Source organism: Littorina saxatilis, linkage group LG17 (assembly GCF_037325665.1).
Source record: "Littorina saxatilis isolate snail1 linkage group LG17, US_GU_Lsax_2.0, whole genome shotgun sequence".
Taxonomy (NCBI): Eukaryota; Metazoa; Mollusca; class Gastropoda; order Littorinimorpha; family Littorinidae; genus Littorina; species Littorina saxatilis.
The window spans coordinates 56,535,288-56,555,572 of NC_090261.1; the positions used below are offsets into that span (position 1 = coordinate 56,535,288).

General features: G+C 40.5%; 2 protein-coding genes across 2 annotated transcripts in view; one reads left to right on the forward strand and one right to left on the reverse strand.

Annotated features, from left to right (window-relative positions):
- Positions 1-9,344, reverse strand: part of LOC138951717 (tRNA (32-2'-O)-methyltransferase regulator THADA-like) — a 64,536-nt gene extending 55,192 nt beyond the window's left edge. Inside the window, exons 1-11 of the mRNA XM_070323280.1 lie at positions 9,180-9,344; positions 8,497-8,612; positions 7,338-7,512; positions 5,736-5,847; positions 5,089-5,249; positions 4,512-4,667; positions 4,134-4,254; positions 3,048-3,646; positions 1,982-2,094; positions 1,310-1,396; positions 748-949 (exon numbers count right to left, since the gene is read on the reverse strand). Of these exons, the coding sequence (XP_070179381.1) occupies positions 748-949; positions 1,310-1,396; positions 1,982-2,094; positions 3,048-3,646; positions 4,134-4,254; positions 4,512-4,667; positions 5,089-5,249; positions 5,736-5,847; positions 7,338-7,512; positions 8,497-8,588 (1,818 nt within the window). The 5' untranslated portion in view covers positions 8,589-8,612; positions 9,180-9,344. The remainder of the gene's footprint in view (positions 1-747; positions 950-1,309; positions 1,397-1,981; positions 2,095-3,047; positions 3,647-4,133; positions 4,255-4,511; positions 4,668-5,088; positions 5,250-5,735; positions 5,848-7,337; positions 7,513-8,496; positions 8,613-9,179) is intronic.
- A 251-nt stretch (positions 9,345-9,595) lies between these two features.
- The window catches only part of LOC138951723 (uncharacterized), a 35,479-nt gene continuing 24,789 nt past the window's right edge, over positions 9,596-20,285 (forward strand). Inside the window, exon 1 of the mRNA XM_070323285.1 lies at positions 9,596-9,727. The gene's annotated coding sequence lies outside the window, so the exon portion shown is untranslated. The remainder of the gene's footprint in view (positions 9,728-20,285) is intronic.

Genomic DNA, 20,285 nt, shown 5'->3' on the forward strand with positions numbered 1-20,285 from the left:
GGAGGAACGGTCTTGTGTTATGTAAATGCCTGGACAGATCTGGCATGGTGTTTTCATACAAAGCCCCGTCTCACATGCCCCTAATGGCTTTGCTGTCTTCTTCTTCTTCTTCTTCTTGGCGTTCGCAGAGGTTACACAATCAGTCCAGCACTGGTGATAAATGTTGTCGTTTTCTCCAACTCCTGTCGACTGCCGTATAGTTTGGTCTGCAAGGGAGTTGGTGACGGCCACACTTCTTTTCGTTCCTCATCTAGTAAGGGACATCGCTGTAAGATGTGTTCCGCTGTTTGGTCCTCTTGACCGCAGGCACAGGTTGGTGATGGCGCCAGCTTGAACTTTCGGTTCATGTGAGCATTGAGCCTGTTGTGGCCAGTACGCAGCCTGATGAGGTTGACTTGCTGCTCTCTGGACATTGTGTGGTAGTCATCTCTGTTTGTCCTTGGCCTCATCAATGCCTTGATGATTGTCTTCTGCTCACTAAAGCTGACACTGTTTTCAGGTTGGTCTTCCACGGCTCCTTCTTTTGCCAGCTCATCTGCCTCATCATTTGCGTAAGTGCGTGTACCCGTGGTTTGTTAGAATGCGCCGTGCGGCCCGGGTCCTCCGTCTTCAGCATTTGGCTTTGCTGTGAGGGCGTAAAACTTAAATTTCTCTCTGAGATAGTGAGCCGATTCATTTACACTGGAAGTGGAAGGATTTGCCTTTCATTCAAACAAACAAACAAACAACACAAATTAGCTTATACACCAGTTTTGCCAAATCCAGTCCAGCCAGTGTTCTGATGTGTCTGCACACTGCAATCCAGGCAAAAAGGACTCTGGAGTGATCAGAGTTGCCTCCCTCAGCCTGCAGAGTCTCTTCAAAGTGACATCGGAGCAGACGGCCTGTTGCTGGTAGGATCTTCAGTGTCGATGGCAGCCAGTATGCACATATTTTGTTTCTCAAACGGCTGGAAGTAAAAGCATAATTCCATTGAGAATTTTTCTCTTTTTTTGAACATAGAAATATTTTGTTTGTGTGGGAATACAATTCTTCAATGGAAACTCTCATCTGAAGTTACTTTGAACAATTCCACAATTAAGACACATAAAGTCAAATAAATAAGTGTGTTAGCATAATTTTGCTCTTCAAAAGCTCTCAAGTCGAACCCTCCTTACAGGTTTGTAACACTCTGGCAAGTTGCTTGCTGGGAAAATACCACTGTGAACAATATGATATATATATACATTTATTGGATACATTTTAAATGCTAAGCAAAAAAATGTCATGGAAAAGATGTTAAAAGTTGATAATTTGTGATCTTACTCACTTGTCGCCACTGGTCAAACCAAACACAACACATGGCAACCAGATGTTCTTCCACTTCTGTGCCTGCTCTTCCACGCTCTGATTGTTCCTACACAGAACAATGATACTAATAATGGAATCAAAAGATGACTAGGACAAAAGACAATGTTCGGAAATAAGTCTGTTGGGTTTGCATGAGTCGTGAAAGAGTAAATAATCTCGCTGTTTGTGAGTCAAACTTTTCCATGTGACTTTATAGGCCAGTCACTATAGCGAGGGGTTTGTCTGAAACACGTGGACAAGGAGCACTTGCTGAAAGCTTGCCTCACTAAAAGAGAGAGTATTCACTCTTTCAGAACCCATTAAAACCCAACTGTCGTTTCCGGAATGTGTCTATTGACCAAGTAATTTTCCTTCCCATGTGACACATTAGCACTCACACAGATATGACAACACACTTACAAAACCACAACATGCAAAGGACTTTTACAAATCTTGTTGAAACAAAAGGCTGCAAAAGAAAAGGCGAGCAACTTTACCTTAGAATTTGAAATTAGTGTGATAAGAATGTTTATTCTGGAGACAAATGTATACATGTTAATTTTCTGCTGTTTAATTTTGTTGATTCTTTGTTTGTTTTTTGTTTTATATCATGCATGGTTAGGTCATGCTTTATACGATGGAATAGTCTTACCTGGAAATAGATTGCAAAAATGCTGTGTGGACATCGCTTGCAAGCGCAGCCAAAAATGTTTCTCCCATGCATCGCATTAGCTCCTCTTTGATGGTCGCTTTTTCAATTAGCATCTGAAAAAAAATTAAGACCAAAAAATAAAAACATGCACACAGCTCAGAAATACGGATTTTGTAGGTTTCACAGGACATGACTAAGTAAACAGTGCACAAAATGGCTTGCACAGCACACAGCTGAAATCTGCCTCTAATATCAAGACTCCATGGACGTTAATTATATATCCCCTGATAGAAGATGTTCGGATATCATTCTTTCAAGTTTTGATGGGTTGTACAAGAGTTGCTTTCCCTTGTTTCCATAGAAACCCTGAGACAAGCCTACAATGTCACGTGCAGCTTGCCTCTGTGTTTCTTTGGGCGGGGATATAGCTCAGTTGGTAGCGCGCTGGATTTGTATTCAGTTGGCCGCTGTCAGCGTGAGTTCGATCCAAGGTTCGGCGGAAATTTATTTCAGTCAACTTTGTGTGCAGACTCTCTTCGGTGTCCGAACTCTCCCCCCATGTACACTACATTGGGTGTGCACGTTAAAGATCCCACGATTGACAAAAGGGTCTTTCCTGGCAAAATTGCTTAGGCACAGTTAATAATTGTCTACCTATACCCGTGTGACTTGGAATAATAGGCCGTGAAAGGTAAATATGCGCCGAAATGGCTGCAATTACTGGCCGTATAAAATTTCATCTCACACGGCATCACTGCAGAGCGCCTAGAACTGTACCCACGGAATATGCGCGATATAAGCCTCATTGATTGATTGATTGATTGATTGAAAAGGTGAAAGCAACTCTTCGACAACAAAAACCTGACACAATTATTTCCACAATTTGTCTACTGACTCCATCAAAACTCATTTGGTATTTCAGTTTTTTTCTTCTTCTTCTTCGTTTATGGACTGAAACTCCCACGTTCATTTTTGTTATTTGAACAAGGGGGTTTACGTATATGATCATTTTTACCCATCCACTTAGGCAGTCATAATATTTCAGTTAAAATGGAGGAAGCCTCACCTTTTCAGAGTCCACATAAGGGATGAGAAGGCTGAGAGGCTTGTAGCGAGAGCGTGCATACCACGGCATTTGGACCACCTTTCGCATCAGCTCCTCCGCCAGCTGAGTGTAGTCGCTCCTCCCACCATCCACCTCTGCACGCCACACCTCCATCAAAATCTGAAACACTTCCGCTACAAACTCTGACACTCCATCCACGGGACTGTCCCAGCTCACACACACTCTCTTCAAGGTTTCTGCAATGATGGCTGAGTCTTTGCTCATCAAGTTCGATTGCTTCCCTTGCGGTGACAAGGCTGGCAAGCATGTTTTCAGCTTTTGAAACCACAGGGACAGGAGCTGAAAGGACAAATACTGGAACTCTGTTCCCGAGTCACAAATGTCACACACTATTGGAAACAGGGTCAGAAGGAAAGCTTGCGGCTGTGAAGATGTTCTGTTCAAATGGTTCACAGCGCAGCATAACAGGTCTTGGCTTGATCCTATGATGATACTGCGCAGAATGGCGATTTCTGATGTTAGCTTCTGATCTTTGCTTGGTATGTTGTTGGTTGTTGCATCCTTGAGTTGAAGAGCCTTCAATTGTGGTAAAAGAGCATCTGAAAATGATCAGTAGAAGTTTTCACACACGACAAATGTAAAATTAACAGGCACAGACACTTTTTCAAAACTTCAACAACAAAAACAACAGTAACCAAAAATACAAGTCAAACCATAACTGGGAAAAAGAAATAAAGTAAAAGTTTCAGATGGAAAGGTTGTGCAAAAGAAAAGTACAGATTTTAATACTGGACCAAACAATATAACTGTTCCTATAAAAACAATCACGGGTATAGTTCAAATCATCCTATCTCAAAATGACCGCTATTAGCCAAATAGAGGAACAATAAGACTGTAACTGACAAAACAGTTCACTAAAACAAAAATCATAGCAAAATCAAACTACACTAAACTCTAATTAAGTTCCAATTATCAAACATAAAAATGTATTAACATTTAATTGTATGCAGCTTTCATAACCAAACTATGTTCCCATTACCTTTACAAAGCTAATATCTACGCATCAAGAAAAAGAAAGGTACATACCACCAGACACTGCAGCATAAACGAAGAAGAAAGACTGAGCACAGTCCTCTGGTGTTGGAGCAGAGTTGATCGCCATCGAGATTGCAGTGCCAGCCAGCATACTTGTCTCCCTTGCACAAGACTGAAACTCAAAATATAATAAAAATGTAAAAACAAAAACAATTAGCATGTGCAACATTTTACTCCAGAACAATTGCTGTTTATTTTTTGAAACATTATGAAAGGTACACAATGCAAAAGCATTTGCTCTGAACATTTTGTTTATTGAAAACTTGCAATATCAAAAAGGATTCTGACTGCAAAAATTACAGTATTCACCATGTGTTGTTATTAACTGCTTTTGACATCAATCGTAAGCAACACAAGACCAGTACAAACCTTTTTGACAAGTAAACTGAGAATCCCCCCAACTATTGCTGCCACTGAGTTTGTGCGGTCTCCTGGGCCATCAACCTCTGCTTTTACCAACTGCTGTAAATGGGACCAGCCCTTCTGACGCAGGTCTGGAAATAACTGGAAAAGCTGCAGGCAAAGCTGAAACAGACAGTGATAAACTGATTAATAAGACCAGCTGTAGAACAAATCTAAGACTGGTTTTAAATCTATCAAAAGTAACACTGAATGTTACTTAATGGTGAAAAGTATGCTTTAGCTTCCTTGCAAGTGTAGTACATGTACCCGCTTGGAGGGAATAAATTTCTAGGATTAGAAAAGTAAAATGCTGTACTGATAGGCGCAAGAATCACTGTGGGTGTGAACAATTCAAACGTGAAGAGAAGATTCAGAAGTGCCCCCCACCCCTGTTGTTCTCTTCTCCTCTCCCCATCACCAAGATAATTATACACTTAAAATCAGTCAACACAACCCTAAAAATAAATGCATGCTTTAATGTTAAATCTTATGACCTTGGCCTAAAGGATAGCAAATAAACATTTGTTAATGAACGTTTACTCACTTTGACAGTTAAATACAGCTTTTCTGCATCCTCTCTGCCCAGTACAGCAGGCGGAGACTCCATCAGTCTTGATAGTGAGCTCTGAAGCTGCTCCAGCAGCAGAGACATGTGGTCTGGTATCACCGTCTGAACTACCTTGCTGTATTCTAGCATATTGGACACTGCAAAAAAAAGACAAATAAGCTATTACTGAACACGTCACCATGACAAATTCAGCCAAAACATAGGGCAGATATCATTCTTCAGGTAGACTTTCTCAACTGAGAAAAAAATCTTCTACTTCCCACGTATCTTCTTCTTCTTCTTGTCGATCACTCAGATGGAAACGCCGGTTCTCCGCGCAAATGTTGCCGTGCGCTGTAGGTCGTCCAGACTGCCATAGAGCTTCCCTTGCACCGTGGTCGCCTCCGCCCAGATCTGGCTCCTGAGGCCATCGTGTAGTGGGACTTCCCACGTATGAATATCATTAACATAACTCCAAAGAACTTTTTTTTTAAAGTGAGTATGTCAACTCAATATTGCACCTTAGTCCAAGAGAGATAAAGCAAGCATTTCATTCCTAATGAATTTCTAATTTCTGGAACTTATCAGTAAGTGCATAAACTTGAAAATAAACCAAAACAAGACAGTAAAAGGCAGACTCAAACCTGTTTTTAAATCTTTTGAGCTTGATGAAACTCGGGCAAGGACGCAGGCCAGTTCTTCTCCTAGCTTTTTCTTGACCAAGTCTTGACATTCTGCTCCTGTTGCTATAAGGATCTGAAAAAAAGCAACAACATCCCATTACAAGTAAAACAATTTTGAACAAAAGTAGAAGTTTCTTTTTTGCAACTTTTTGATTTTACAGACTGTATAAGCCAATTGTCAAATATCAAGTAACTATCAGGAAGATAGGAAAGGTTAATTAATCTCAAGATAATGACATTCTCTCATATGAATTTAACCTTTTATATATGAATTTGGTCCTTAGCAAGCATTCATTATAAAGAGTTTTACAATGTATAACTTCCTCCAAAAGAAATGCTTTTGTTTGCCCTTCGATCCTAAATTATTCCTGCATAAAGCTAAGCTAGGTCATCTATATATATATACGACTAATGTCTGTGTGTCTGTGTGTCTGTGTGTCTGTGCGCGATGCACGGCCAAAGTTCTCGATGGATCTGCTTCAAATTTGGTGGGCATATTCAGGTACACCCGGGACACAACCTGGTCGATGAGATATTTCAACACGTGCTCTCAGCGCGCAGCGCTGAACCGATTTAGTTTTTTGTGCTGAACCGATTTAGGTTTTTTTGTCTGGATCCACTACCAGTAACTCTTCCTTATCTTCTCCAGTGTTTTTAGCCGCGATTATCTCCCTTCCTCCGTGCGGTGCGCCGGCAAAGCCGGCGTACACCCGGCATAGCCGGGTCCCCGGCACAGCCGGGTATTCGGATCGACTTCTTCCCGGCGCAGCCGTACCCGGCGAAGCGGGTATTCATCTAGTTTATAAATAAAAGCCCACATTTTTACCACAAACTGAAAAGTGTAACAAGAAGAGCAAACGCTCGATCGAGTCACTTTCGCAGTTCTGAATATTATATGAGGCATCAGATGGACAGGAAGAAATTGCTATTCACAACACAATGAGTCACGTTCACATAAAATTTGAGCCCGGTCACTTTTATAGTTTCCGAGAAAAGCCCAACGTTAAGTTGTGTGTTGCCGAACAGAAAAGGCTAGTTATCTCCCTTGTTTTTCTGATAACGTTCGTAAAAGGCTACAGATGTAAATACTTTGATGTAAAGAATAATCCTACAAAGTTTCAATCACATCCGATGAACTTTGTCAAAGATATAAAATGTCTAATTTTTCCTTTGACGCTGACCTGTGACCTTGAAAAAGGTCAAAGGTCAACGAAACCATCGTTAAAGTGTAGAGGTCATTGGAGGTCACGACTAAACAAAATATGAGCCTGATCGCTTTGATAGTTTCCGAGAAAAGTCCAACGTTAAGGTGGTGTCTACGGACGGCCGGCCGGCCGGCCGGACAGACTAACACTGACCGATTACATAGAGTCACTTTTTCTCAAGTGACTCAAAAACAAAACAGTGAATAGCCAGGCTGTGATTCTCAATATCACAGTCTAATTTAGCTAATTTCTACAAACAGGAACATTAAAAATGATATGTAAACATAAAATGCAAAATATAAATTTCTTTCAAAATGCCAGAATTTGCTGAAGAAAGTAGGACAATCAGTATTCTCACTCTTTCAAGACCGCGTGCAACTCTGGTGGTTTCCCCAGTGGCCACAAAGCAGTGGACGAGTTGTGACACAAAACCACACACATCATCATCCTGAGAGTCAAGTGAAGAAGAAATCAGGCTCACGGACTTGGCAGCTGTCTCAAGTCGACGCGTAAGATGCAAAACATCACATGCCCTGCAGTTTGAATCAAACTAATAGTAGAGTTGTCAAAACATCAAATCAGACCTCTATTGGTCTCCAATTATTGAATTAAATCCTTCCAAAAACTAAACAGATCAATCAATCAAAAATACCATGAGCTAAACATACACACACACAAGTAGCTGACATGGATCCATCCCTATGGTGCGTAATTGTGAAAGCATGTAATTTAATAAATATTTAAACCATCAGCACATGCATTCACAGGACATAAGGACTGGGTGGCCGAGTGGTAACGCACTTGCGCTCGGAAGCGAGTTCGACCCTGGGTCAGGGCGTTAGCAATTTTCTCCCCCCTTTCCTAACCTAGGTGGTGGGTTCAAGTGCTAGTCTTTCGGATGAGACGAAAAACCGAGGTCCCTTTGTGTACACTACATTGGGGTGTGCACGTTAAAGATCCCACGATTGACAAAAGGGTCTTTCCTGGCAAAATTGTATAGGCATAGATAAAAAATGTCCACCAAAATACCCGTGTGACTTGGAATAATAGGCCGTGAAAAGTAGGATATGCGCCGAAATGGCTGCGATCTGCTGGTCGATGTGAACGCGTGATGTATTGTGTAAAAAATTCCATCTCACACGGCATAAATAGATCCCTGCGCCTTGAGTCCAAGTCTGGAGATACGCGCGCGATATAAGACTTCATATAACATACAGTGCAGTGATGGTGCGGTACGCAAACTTTTATGATGTAAACAGTCCAGAAAAAAACGGTAGGCTGGTCATTGGAACCAGTTAGAGTCCAACTCAGAGTACTGGTTTTATTGTTCTACCAGCAAAAAAAACCACCCCGGTAGTTCTAAAAAACAACCGGTAGGTCAAACCGGCAGCGAATTTTGTTCCTGTAATTTCTCGTTTCAACCGGTAAAATACTGGTAATTACCGGTTAACGCCAATACTGACAGTGACTATTCAAAATGTATCCCTGTGCCAGTACTGAAGAAACACCAAGCCTACCTGAAATGTATGGTGTCATTCAACAGGTTTGGATCCTTTGAGAGAAAGTGCTGGAGAGGCAAAGTAGCTGAAGAGTCAGCTCTTGCGGCCATTTTCTGATCCTGACAGTGACACTCCTGTATGCAATGAAACAATGGCGGTTAGTTGTCAGGGTATTTTGATCTCCATTTTTTTCTGTGGAAGAAATAATCTCCCTACAAAAATAATCCTACCCACTACATGTATATTTAGTCATTATGAAATATATGGATAGTTATTGTAATGCAATAAACTAGGCCCTACTGAATTGCATGTGGTATTTTCAAGTAATTATTTTGATGATTTTCTTTTATACTATGGAGTGCATGTTACAATCACATACAGTCAGTGGGATATCTATGGTATAATGAATGATTTACCCATTTCCAAAGCCTCATCACAGCTACAGGACAAATTTATTTCAGAACGGAGAGAAAAGCCCCCCCTGCTCAAATATTACTGTAATAATACAGTAAACGACAAGAACATCAACAAAGGGGGCGGGTGAGAGGGGGGGAGGGGGTAAAAAGAGGAGCGGTTTCCGATCAGACAGCAGTTCTATAACGGTTGAATACTTTCGGTTTGTTGTGGAGGAAGTGACAAAATTGGGTCACTGCCAACACCACTCGGGTGATCCAACGGGCATAAAAAGGCCAAGAGCTTACAAAAACAAAGCCCTTGTATCTGGATTCCTATCCAAGGGTCAAACAGGGTTCTACGGCGACTTGAGAACAACCAGCCCGTCGCAATCAAGCGTCAGCAACACATCAAATAACACATTAGCACTGACGTGTACAAGCTAGTTTGCGTTCCATGCGGTGATGAAGCGCACATGTTGACCTCATATAAAGGTCAGGAATGTAGCGCCACCTGTTCTCATTTGTAATCTCTAACCCTATCTTTTCTCCAATTAATTTTGATTCTTGCTTCGTTTGTGCTCAGAGCGAGTGAAATTAAGAAGCCAAGACATTATTATAATGTAATAGAATGCAATTTTACCCAAAATAATTAACACACAGTTTTTAAGTGTGCATGCGACTGTTCGGGTTCTGTTAGTTGGCGAGTAAATGTTCAGACGCATGTAGCAGGCAACGATACAAAGAAGGGAGGAATGTGAAGAATTTGGACTCTAATAAACTACTGTTTGCATTGTTTACGGGGGATATCTGTGAAGTGGTGATTGGAAACGTATTTTTGTTCCTGTGGCAGTAAGGTTAGTATATTTTAATGTCTGTAAGCTCGGCTTGAACGTAAAGTGGGGTTAGATCAAGTAGAATTACTGCGATGTGTAAACTGACGAGTGGGAAGGGCAGCCTAAACAGATCTGTCAAGCATAAACACTGTCCGGCAGGCATTCTATACAGTGTAATATAAAGATGATTTTTGTACGTATTGCATTCATATGTTAGTATTATTGCAGTTATTATGGTTGCACTGACACACTTAGTTTCAAACAAGGCAAAATCGCAAAGATAGCTCCGCCACCTGTCCTAGAGTCGGGCCGACATTTCTTTGGGATTAGTAAACCATGCCGCCTCAGTGCGACAGGCATGCGAACCCTTTGAAATTGTTCCGTGAGCACGGCCTGTAAAGCTCAACGCAGAAACCCCTTTTCGTGCTGTTGTTTTTGACTGCACAGCAAAGAGGTAACGCAGAGAAACTCGCGTGTGACTTGCTTTAACTCTGTACGTATTCCACGTCTAGTCTAGATTACCTGCATGAATTTATTGCAATGCAAGTTCATGAGATATGTAAATGAGTATGGAAGAGGAACATCGTGATCATTTAAGTACAATTATAATTAAGTCTCTCAGACAAGGTTTTTATTGTCTGCTCGCAACAAGAAACAGCAATTATTATAGTTATACATCACAGGAATTGTTTGGTTTTTGTTTAATTCAAATGTCAATGAAATGACCATTAGAAAACATTGGGGTTATTTTTCAGAGAGTTAATTGCACCCCTCTGAAATACAATTGCACCAAATAGTACCACCTTCAAGAATCTGCTCAACAAAGAAAACATTATTATTGAGTCTCTGTATAAGAACGATGATTAAAAATGAGAAAGCGAATATTGAAATAACAAAATGAGATGTGACTATAAAAAGCAGCAAGGCTTATGGAAATTGGTTTGAATTTTATTCCAGTCCCTACTACTACATGCACTACTATTTTTGCTGAGAGTGATATATGTTCTCTCTTCTAACTGTGGTTTTACATATTGAATATTATTAAAAGGTAGGACAATCATAGTACATATCATATATAGCACCTTGAATGTAAGTATACAAGTTACAACTTACAAACTAGTAAAGACTAAAGTACTATAATGTTAGAGTAATAAAAACTAATATGAAGTGGGTGAATTCGTTTTTTGTCAGTTAACGACAAGCCTTTGAATATGTGCTGTGAAAGTGTATGTGCCCGGCTGAAAGAAGAATTTAAACTATAGATCAGCAATAATTATTGGTGTATTTAATTTGGAAGATGATAGTTGAAATGAGCAATGTGTACTCAATTAGTCATTACTGTACCCACTTTGATCACTCTTCTGTCTGTTCAAGGTAAAAAGGTGTGACTGCTATTTCAGGGGTGTGGGGATTGGGTCAGGCAGTTTGATTTTGAGTCTAAAATAGTAACATTATCCTTGTGAAAACTCTATAGTATAATGTATTAGTCAACTTCCTCATTTTTGAAATGATATGACAGGTAATGTTTTGGTCTGTTTTAAGATCAACGGAGTGTAGAGTACCAATACCCATGTTGCACTTTATGAAGACTGCAAGACCTGCACTGTGAAAGACCATGATTTGAGCAATTCAGTCATATTCTTTTCAGTGCAGTTTCTAAAGCAACATATTCTAAGCTGACCAGCAAGCTGCTGGAAGAATTGCAGAGTAAAACAGAAAGATAACATTCTTACTCTTTGCAATAGAGAAAAGACAAGTTTAAATACTTCGGAACTTGTGTAGTGTGCTTATTTGACATTTTTTTAACTTGCATTTTGTTAACAGTTATGGGGTTGGGAGAAGATCAGTGGCTCGAAAAGTACATTGTTTTAAAGATTTTGATTTTTATGGTATAAAAAAGATAGGGTCCTCTGACTTGCCTTTAGTAAAATGTGTACAAAAAGTGCAATCTGCATGTAAACCTGACATTGCATGTGCTTGAATTATAGTGTACTGATACTGATAGTACTTATGGCAGAAGTAAATCATTGAAGTTTGAGTCTTTTAATTTGTCCAGGAATACTTTCCATCCTCTCATTCACAAAGATCTTTCAATTATGGTTTGTGTTGATAGGTACTGGTACTCTCTACTGCAAATGAAAACAAAGTGGCAACAGATTCCCTTAGGTTGGTATGCTGGTCATAGTTTATGTGAAGCGATTGTATGCATGGTGTTGGTAGAGGTTTGCAATGTGCTCTGCTGGTTTTACCCTTAGCAAAGACAAGTGAAGAGATTGCCTCATGAGATAGCAGTGCCATAATTTGCATTCCAAATATCTGATTCTAACTCAGGGTCACACTCACAGTCCTTCTCCCATTACAAGCCATGGGCAGAAATGCCAAACTGTGACTTGGGGTAATCAGATTGTGTTTCATGGTGTTGCATGGTGGGTCTATTAGTATTACACTGTGTCTAGTGGTTGTGTTACTTTGTTTGTGCTTTTTAAGTTTCTTTGTGTTTGGTTCTTATTCTTAGTCTTACAAGTGTTTGGCACTTGGCAGAAAATGAGAATGTTGGAGTGCCCCTCTAGACTCATGGTTTAAAAAAACACCTATAGAGCGTCTGTGGTAAAATTACCAGAGGGGAATGTTATGTGATGTTCACTGGTTAGAAGGAGGAGAACAAATGTGCAGGTCAAGATGTTTTCTATGACATGCAATGACTGTTGACATTTTGCCATATTCTGATAAAGTAATGTCAAGTGTGGGGTGTAGTAAATTTCCCATCTGATGACATCATAATCTGTATTACTCATTCCATATCACAACATTTCAGAGGTTAGACCATGTCCTTGTGGGTAATTCTCATGAATTTGTAGTACATGTACACTGACATTTCTATGTTTTGTGAGAGAATGGGAAGTTGACTTTTCTAAAATGCAAACAAAATGATGGATACTTTTCATTCACTGGTAGTTGTACCTGTGCTGGAATCATTTCAGTCTAAAGAAAATGGTACTGGTAGGAAAAAGTTCTCAAAGGGTATGAATAACACTGACAGACCGTTGATCATGATGTTCCCTCTTGTGTGTGCTACAAACCCAGATTAATTTCATTAAAGTTATACTAAACACATTTTTTAATCAAAATTTGTATCTTTGATATGACAAGCTGTATCCATGTGTACTATATTTAGTGTAGCTAAGATTACTTCACAATAACATAAGGTATACCTGTACTCCTTTGAAAACTTTCACTTATTTCAGTTAAAAGTGGGGACCCGAAAAATCTTAACTTGTGTTTTTACTTTTAGTTTTACATACAGTACATTGTTTTCAGTGTTACAGTATATTGTATTCAGTGTTACACTACTGCTGAATTACTGTCCCGTCCTGACATACATGTATTTACACAAGTTCTTACTCTTGCCGCAACAGAGCCGCCTGTGTAGTGCTTTTAGTGTACTGGAGGCTTGTAAATCACAGGCGCACACTCTGCCTGTACAAATTAGCTGTACCTAATGCTCACTCCTGAGCCAACAAGGAGTTAAATGGCAGTGGGGTGTGAGATCAGACAACACATCCCTGCACAATGGGCATGGAGAGGGGGGGGGGGGGGGGGCTGTGCTGTCTGGTCTGCAGTGGTCGTCTGTCCTAAATAGCCCTGCGGCTTGTCGACATTCCTCACGTGTCTGTCTCGTGGACTGTGTCAGTAGCACAGTTTACACAGTGGCACTCCTCTTCTTGCGCTCTGCCCCCACTCTCTCTCTCTCTCCCCCCCCCCCCCCCCCCTCTACCTCTCACTTACACTCCCGGAGCTGCTCTTTTCTACTGCTGTCTTTCTGGGGAAAGTTAAGTTAAATTGTCAAGTGTTGAAATCCTTGTGCTCCCCTTTTCAGTTTCACTTCCAGGTACATGTACTGTCATCCTTCCGTGTTTATGGTTGGAGTATGTGTGTGTTTATTTGACACTTTATATTGCATCACATGATTACACACCCTTTAAAGTTGAATGCGTATCTGTGTTTGATTCTTGGAATGTAAGTTGTAACAAATGGGGGGTGTTATTTTTCTAGATTAAATCAAATTAGGGATGTCCGGCATGTGTGATGGTTTTTTTTCTTCTTCTGGTTAGTTCTGATCTTCTTTTATCTCGCTCAATTTGCAATCTTTTCTATTAATTTAATTGATTCACTGAGAAGACATTAGCTTCTATTCACAGTTGGTCAGTGAAAGTACATACATGTACTCCCATTAGGAAAACCGTGCGTTGCCTTGAGGTGTTGTTTCTGGAGTACAGTAAGTAGGATTTGAACCCCATAGGTGAACAGGCTTGCATGGCCCCCAGTACCTAGCAGTAACATCAAGCAGTTGTTTGCAGACTTCTATCTATCTATATCTATATACGGCTTGTGTGTGTGTCTGTCTGTCTGTCTGTGTCACTTTGCGATGCACGGCCAAAGTTCTCGATGGATCTGCTTCAAATTTGGTGGGCATATTCAGGTAGACCCCGGACACAATCTGGTCGATGAAAATTTTCAACACGTGCTCTCAGTGCACAGCGCTGAACCGATTTTGGTTTTTCTGTACATCCATTCCCAGTAACTCTTCCTTATCTTCTCCAGTGTTTTTGCGCGTTTATCTCCCTTCCTTTGTGTGGTGTCAATCGCGTACAAGCCGGGTATAGGTGCGCCACTCACCCGGCCGCCGGGTACCCGGCGAAGCGGGTATTCATCTAGTATATCAATATATGAGATTGCCTAACGTAGCACATTTTGTAAAAAGTTCAGGCATTTTTTCTGCAGCTGGTTCAATCACTAATGGCATTTCATAGTACGGTGGAACTCCAATTTAAAGACATCCAAAATCTGAGAAAATCAGGCCTTTAAAGTTAAAAAGGAGGGAGTCTTAAAATGGGGGTAAATTTACGGAGGTTGTTAACAGAAAGTCTGGGCCTTAAAATGGAGAAAATCTTTAAGGAGGGGGACGGGGGTCTTAAAAGGGGGATTCCACTGTACACAGGTGCTGTGCTATACTTAAAGGCTGCCATATATACGTAGCGTTCATTAATTGATTCATATTGTTTACATGTGCCAATAATGTTATAAAACTGAACCTAAGGGGATATAATAACGATTGGCTGTAGCTTTCGAACACAGAACAAATTATTTCAGTATTGCAAAGTGGTGTTGATAGTGTCGAATGTAAACAGAACAGTCTCAAAGTGAAAGTGGATGTTTTCCGGAAATTGCGAAGTTAACAAGAATACAGAAAAGCGCGCTTTCCTGCTTAGCACAATACGCTACCGCGCTAATCTGGTGTGTCAATATCACTACGTTTTGCACGTGGAAGGTGAGCGATTTCCTTCACGCGGGGATTGACAAAGCTGTACTGTCTGTGTTGACAGTCTAAAAATAGCCCAAGTCCTGGAGAACTGTTGCTAAACATAACAATAAAGAATTAATTATTTCTCGTAATTGGTAAAGACTTCAAACCTAAAACTTTGCAGGAAGCTTAATTTATACATCCCCGCAACGATGGGAAACGCCCTGGAAGTAATTAAACTAATTAAATAGGACTATATGTCAGCTTTTATAACATTTTTTTTCTGCATGTTGTTTCTTTCGTAGGCGAGGCCTGGGTGGATGTTGGCTTTCTTTGTGTCTTCAAACTTTGCCTTAAAATTGTTTGAAAGTTAAACATTTACTATTCCTGGTCAAAGCTCAAGAAGGCAGGAAGCAATTATAAAAAGAGTGTGTGGTTTATTCAGAAGTTCAGTTGGAATATTCAAGTTTTTCATGCTGTAAACTTCTGCCTTTTCCTTTCTGTATTTGTGCATTCATATTGTATGTACTCACATGTAAACGTTTTTGTAAGTGCACTGGTTTCCTTATGTCTTTCTTTAGTTTAAGTGGTTTGTGCCTTTGCAGGGCTCATTACCCAAAGGTACATTTTTGCCCACTTCCATTCGCTGCTCTTGTGAGAGGCCGCACAAGTTTAGACCACTTGTGGGCTAATGAGAATACTTCACACAGTTCATCTCATTCAGGATGTAATATTTCAGACGTCTCTTAGGAAGCCTGAGCTATGTCTTCCTTTCCTTCCTGTCTTTCTGTCCTTCCTTCCTTCCTTCCCAGTCTTCCTCCCTCTCCCACTCCTTCCCTCTCTCTTTGTGTTTTAGTGCAGCCATTGAGTACAGTATGGAATGCAGACCTCCTAGGACGCGGGTCTGAAGAATAGAGCGGTGATAAATGGTGGATACCTAGCAAAACAGGAGCAGTAAATTGCTTTCTGAGCTCTGCGTTGGCGGAGATAAGTTTGTTGGAAAATTAGTCTGAATATTCATTATCTCATTGTCAATGCTGCTTTGACCCAAATCCACTTAGAGAGAAATAAAGATCTCCTGATAGGCTGTTTCTACATGCCTCACAGAAATGCAACATCTGCAACAAGGCAGGGTCCGTCCTCGGATTCCTACGAAGAAACCTGCACAACTGCCCGCAAGAGTGCAGACGCATGGCGTACGTCACTCTTGTCCGATCGACCCTTGAGTATGGGGCAGTTGTGTGGGACCCTTATCTAAAACAGGACATCGACAAAATCGAGAAGGTACAGCACAAGGCAGCCAGATTCATCTGCAAAGACTACAGATCCAGAGAACCTGGCTGCATCACAGCAATGCTACAGCGACTAAACCTACCCACACTTGCAGATCGGCGCAAACAACTCCGCCTGACAATGCTATATAAAATAACGGGAGGACAAGTACCAGCTATACCCCCAGAAAGTTTCCTCACCCCCGCAGATAAGACCAAGCGGAAAATTATATCAACAAAGTTTTACGGGTGCACATCAGAAAACCCCGTTGAGAAGCGAGTCTACAACAACTCGAGACCCTTCAAAATTCCGGATAGCCGATCTGAACCGTATAGAAACTCTTTTTTTGTCAGGACGCCGACTGAATGGAACCGCCTACAAGACTCCGTGGTACATTCAGCAACTGCCAACACATTTACATCAGGTGTTGGCAGGGCCCCACCACCATAGGCGCACCGCCAGGTGTTTTTATCCTGCTTTTAAACACTGCCCAAATTCCAGCAGTTGACACCACCAACCTGGAAGGGCATGCATGTATAGAAAGTTTTTAAACTCCGTCACGCTGCGCTCTCTCGCCCATTGCGACGACAGCCATTATTGGCTACTGCAATGTACTACATCCAGATCCAGATCCAGATGGATTTGGGTCTCCGCTGTGGGGTGTGTGGGCGTGTACGGTAGAGGTATAATGCTGAATGTTTGTTTCGTTCCTGGTGTCAAGACTCACATGTATCAGCTCTTTGGTGCTGGTCTGTTACATTGTTGCTACGGTCCAAGAAGTACAACAAATTTGTCAAAGGAATAAGCCCACCATGTATTGGCTGTTTAAGAGAGCGCAACACTTTTTAATGAAAACCTGTGCATCAGTATGATGTAGTAGCATAAAATAAATGTTAAAAAGAAATTTTGCAACAGCCCTGTATAATTGTTACCATTAACAACAGTTATTGGAATGACTGGGAGTTTTGTTCACAAGGCTTTAAAAGAAAAGATTTTTATTTTTCAAACAAATTTCTGAGAATGAAAATTGTTCTTTGCCGCGTTTCAACTGCATTTACTTGGAAAAGAAGAATTCCGTGTTTAGGCAAGACTGATATTCTAGTCAACTAAAAGGAAAACACATAAAAAAGTGTAAATTTGTGTGGCGAGACCGGTGCACATCTTTTGCGGTGTGATATTGAAAATTTACGTTGCAGTCAGTTCATAAATCGAAAACTTTAGTCCCTGTGTCTTGGTCTTACACACGAGAACTGTGTCATTTTAAAACAACTGAGCTGTTTTATGTTGTGAAGATCACCTAGGAAGTTGTTTTACGTTGATTCCGGCCTAAGGATTAGATAGCAAACATGTTTCTTGTTTGATCTCTCTCTCTCTCTCTAAAAAAAAAGAAAGAAAAAAGGAAAACAAGAGGCGAAGCCTTCAAGGCTCACGAAAGAAATCGACAAACAGTAACACAAACTCAATCACTTCGTCACACACACACACACACACACACACAGAGTAAGCGGCATAGGTGACACTGTGCAAGAAAGCGAGACACTAGATCTAGATCTGAATGGCCGATTTCGAAGAAAAAACTAGTCTCGGCCCGCTCAAAATAACAATGCCCGAGACTTTCAGTAATTCATTCGCGTGACGTCTAACCCTCTTACGTCATAATGTGACGTCTTCAAAATTAATGTTGTGACGTCTTCAAATGTTAAAGTTTCTACCAGACATACATACATACATACATGGGACTTTTTCAAAAAATGCACAGATTTCAGACGGACAAAACGGAAATATCCAACATCAAAAATTTCAAAATTTTATCAGGCAAAGTTATTAAACATCCTTTCGTCTATCTTGTGCCAAAATTTGTGAGCTTAATAACAACTGCAAATGTATCTAAAAATAAAAAAAATATCCACTACATGCGAAGCTTCGCCGTAGCTCGCAACGAAGTTGGGTTTTTTTTGCAAGAAGAGTGCTTTTCGATTCACTGAAATGGACGACGAAATCAGACTCAATACCATAGTGAAGAATGCATTTATCGACTTTGGTTGACCCAAAGTACAAGAACTAACCTCCTACCTGTATTATTTCATACTGCGATGCATTGACATGTCGAATGAAACTCGAAATCCCAGCGCTCACGCCAACTGGTCCCGGCCGTGCTCAGTCAACGAAATAGAACACATACAATTAACTTACGTCATCATCAAGTACGTAAAGTACAATTTGTGACGTAAAGTACTCAGAAAGAAGCACACCACGCGCTGGTCGAGACTACGTGCATGCGCTTTCTGACTAATAAGATTTGAGACGCCAAGACATGAAAAGAAAAAGATAACTCTTGCCTTCCAACTAGTCTCGGCCCGCTCAAAACCGAGACTTTCAGTAATTCTTTCGCGTGACGTCTAACCCTCTTACGCCATAATGTGACGTCTTCAAATGACGAAATGTTAAAGTTTCTACCACAGACATACACACGCACAAACACACAAACGCACAGACAAAGTTACGATCGCATAGGCTACACTTACGTGAGCCAAAAAGCATTTATTGCTTGTATCATTACCCTCATACAAAAAATCTTCTCTCTCTCTCTCTCTCTCTCTCTCTCTCTCTCTCTCTCTCTCTCTCTCTCTCTCTCTCTCTCTCTCTCTCTCTCTCTCTCTCTCTTAGGCCCTCTCCTCTTCTCTATATATACATAAATGACCGTCCCCTTCACATTGAGAATTTGTGTGAACTTTTTGCAGATGAAACTACCATACATTCTAGTAACACAAATTTAAGTCGTTTATCAGAATCACTGCAAGAAAATGTAAACCATTTGAGTGAATGGACTGAGCTAAATCACATGTCCCTTAACCCGCCAAAAACAAATCCATGATAAAAACGCCAGAACATAACCTCAACATTTCACGATCTAACGGTTAATGATAAAACTTGTTCAAAAAGTCGACCATCATAAAGTTTTGGGAGTGACCATCGATAATAACCTGTCTTGGTCACATCACATAGAACAACTTTCTAAACAAGTGTCCAAGAAGGTCTATAGATCTATTATCTAGAATCAAGCACTTTCTGAATTTGGAAGCCAGGAAATTATTCTTTAATGCTCATATTCAGTCTGTTATTGACTACGCGTCTACCTTGTGGGACTCGGCAAGTGAAAATTCATTCAAACCACTAATTAGATTACATAAACGAGCGCTTAAAGTAGTCTTATTAAAGAAAACAACCCTATCTGAGTTAGACTACATGAACTTAGGCATTCTTCCTCTGAAGGCAAGGCTAAGTTATAATAAAGGTACCCTTATGCATACAATTATTCATGGATGTGTACCTCAATCCATATTTTCCAAATTCACGTTAAAAACTTCACGCCAATTGATGAGACTGAACATGCCTCTGCCTAGGATTGACCTATTCAAATCTAGTTTAGTCTATTCAGGTAGCAGTCTCTGGAACACTCTTCCGACAATCCTACGGCAAACTAGCAGCACAAACGTTTTTAAGACCAGATATACGTCTTATCTCATGAAGTATAAATAAACATCTGTTGTCGCTAGAATGGTTGTTAAAACCAACAACCGGTGCTTTTTAACAATGTATTATTATTTTTATATACACTGATTCTTTCGAATGCAGTGTATGTCAATGGGCATGGCACTTACAACGTTGTTGCGTCAGTGCAATCTACTCTATGATTCTTAACTCATGTCAAATGAACTTACATTTTTCATTTAAGCAATGTATTGTATGTAAATTGATGATATGTTCTTACTTTCATTTCTATTATAATCATGTAGCAGTAGTTTGTTTTCTTTACTTGCTTATTCTTTAGCAATTTTAGACTAGTCCCTCTTTAGGGCGAGGGCCAGATGTAAAAAAGCAGATCACTGCTTACTCTATTACCCTCGTAAAATAAAGAATTGTTCTTGTTCTTGTTCTTGTTCTTGTTCTCTCTCTCTCTCTCTCTCTCTCTCTCTCTCTCTCTCTCTCTCTCTCTCTCTCTCT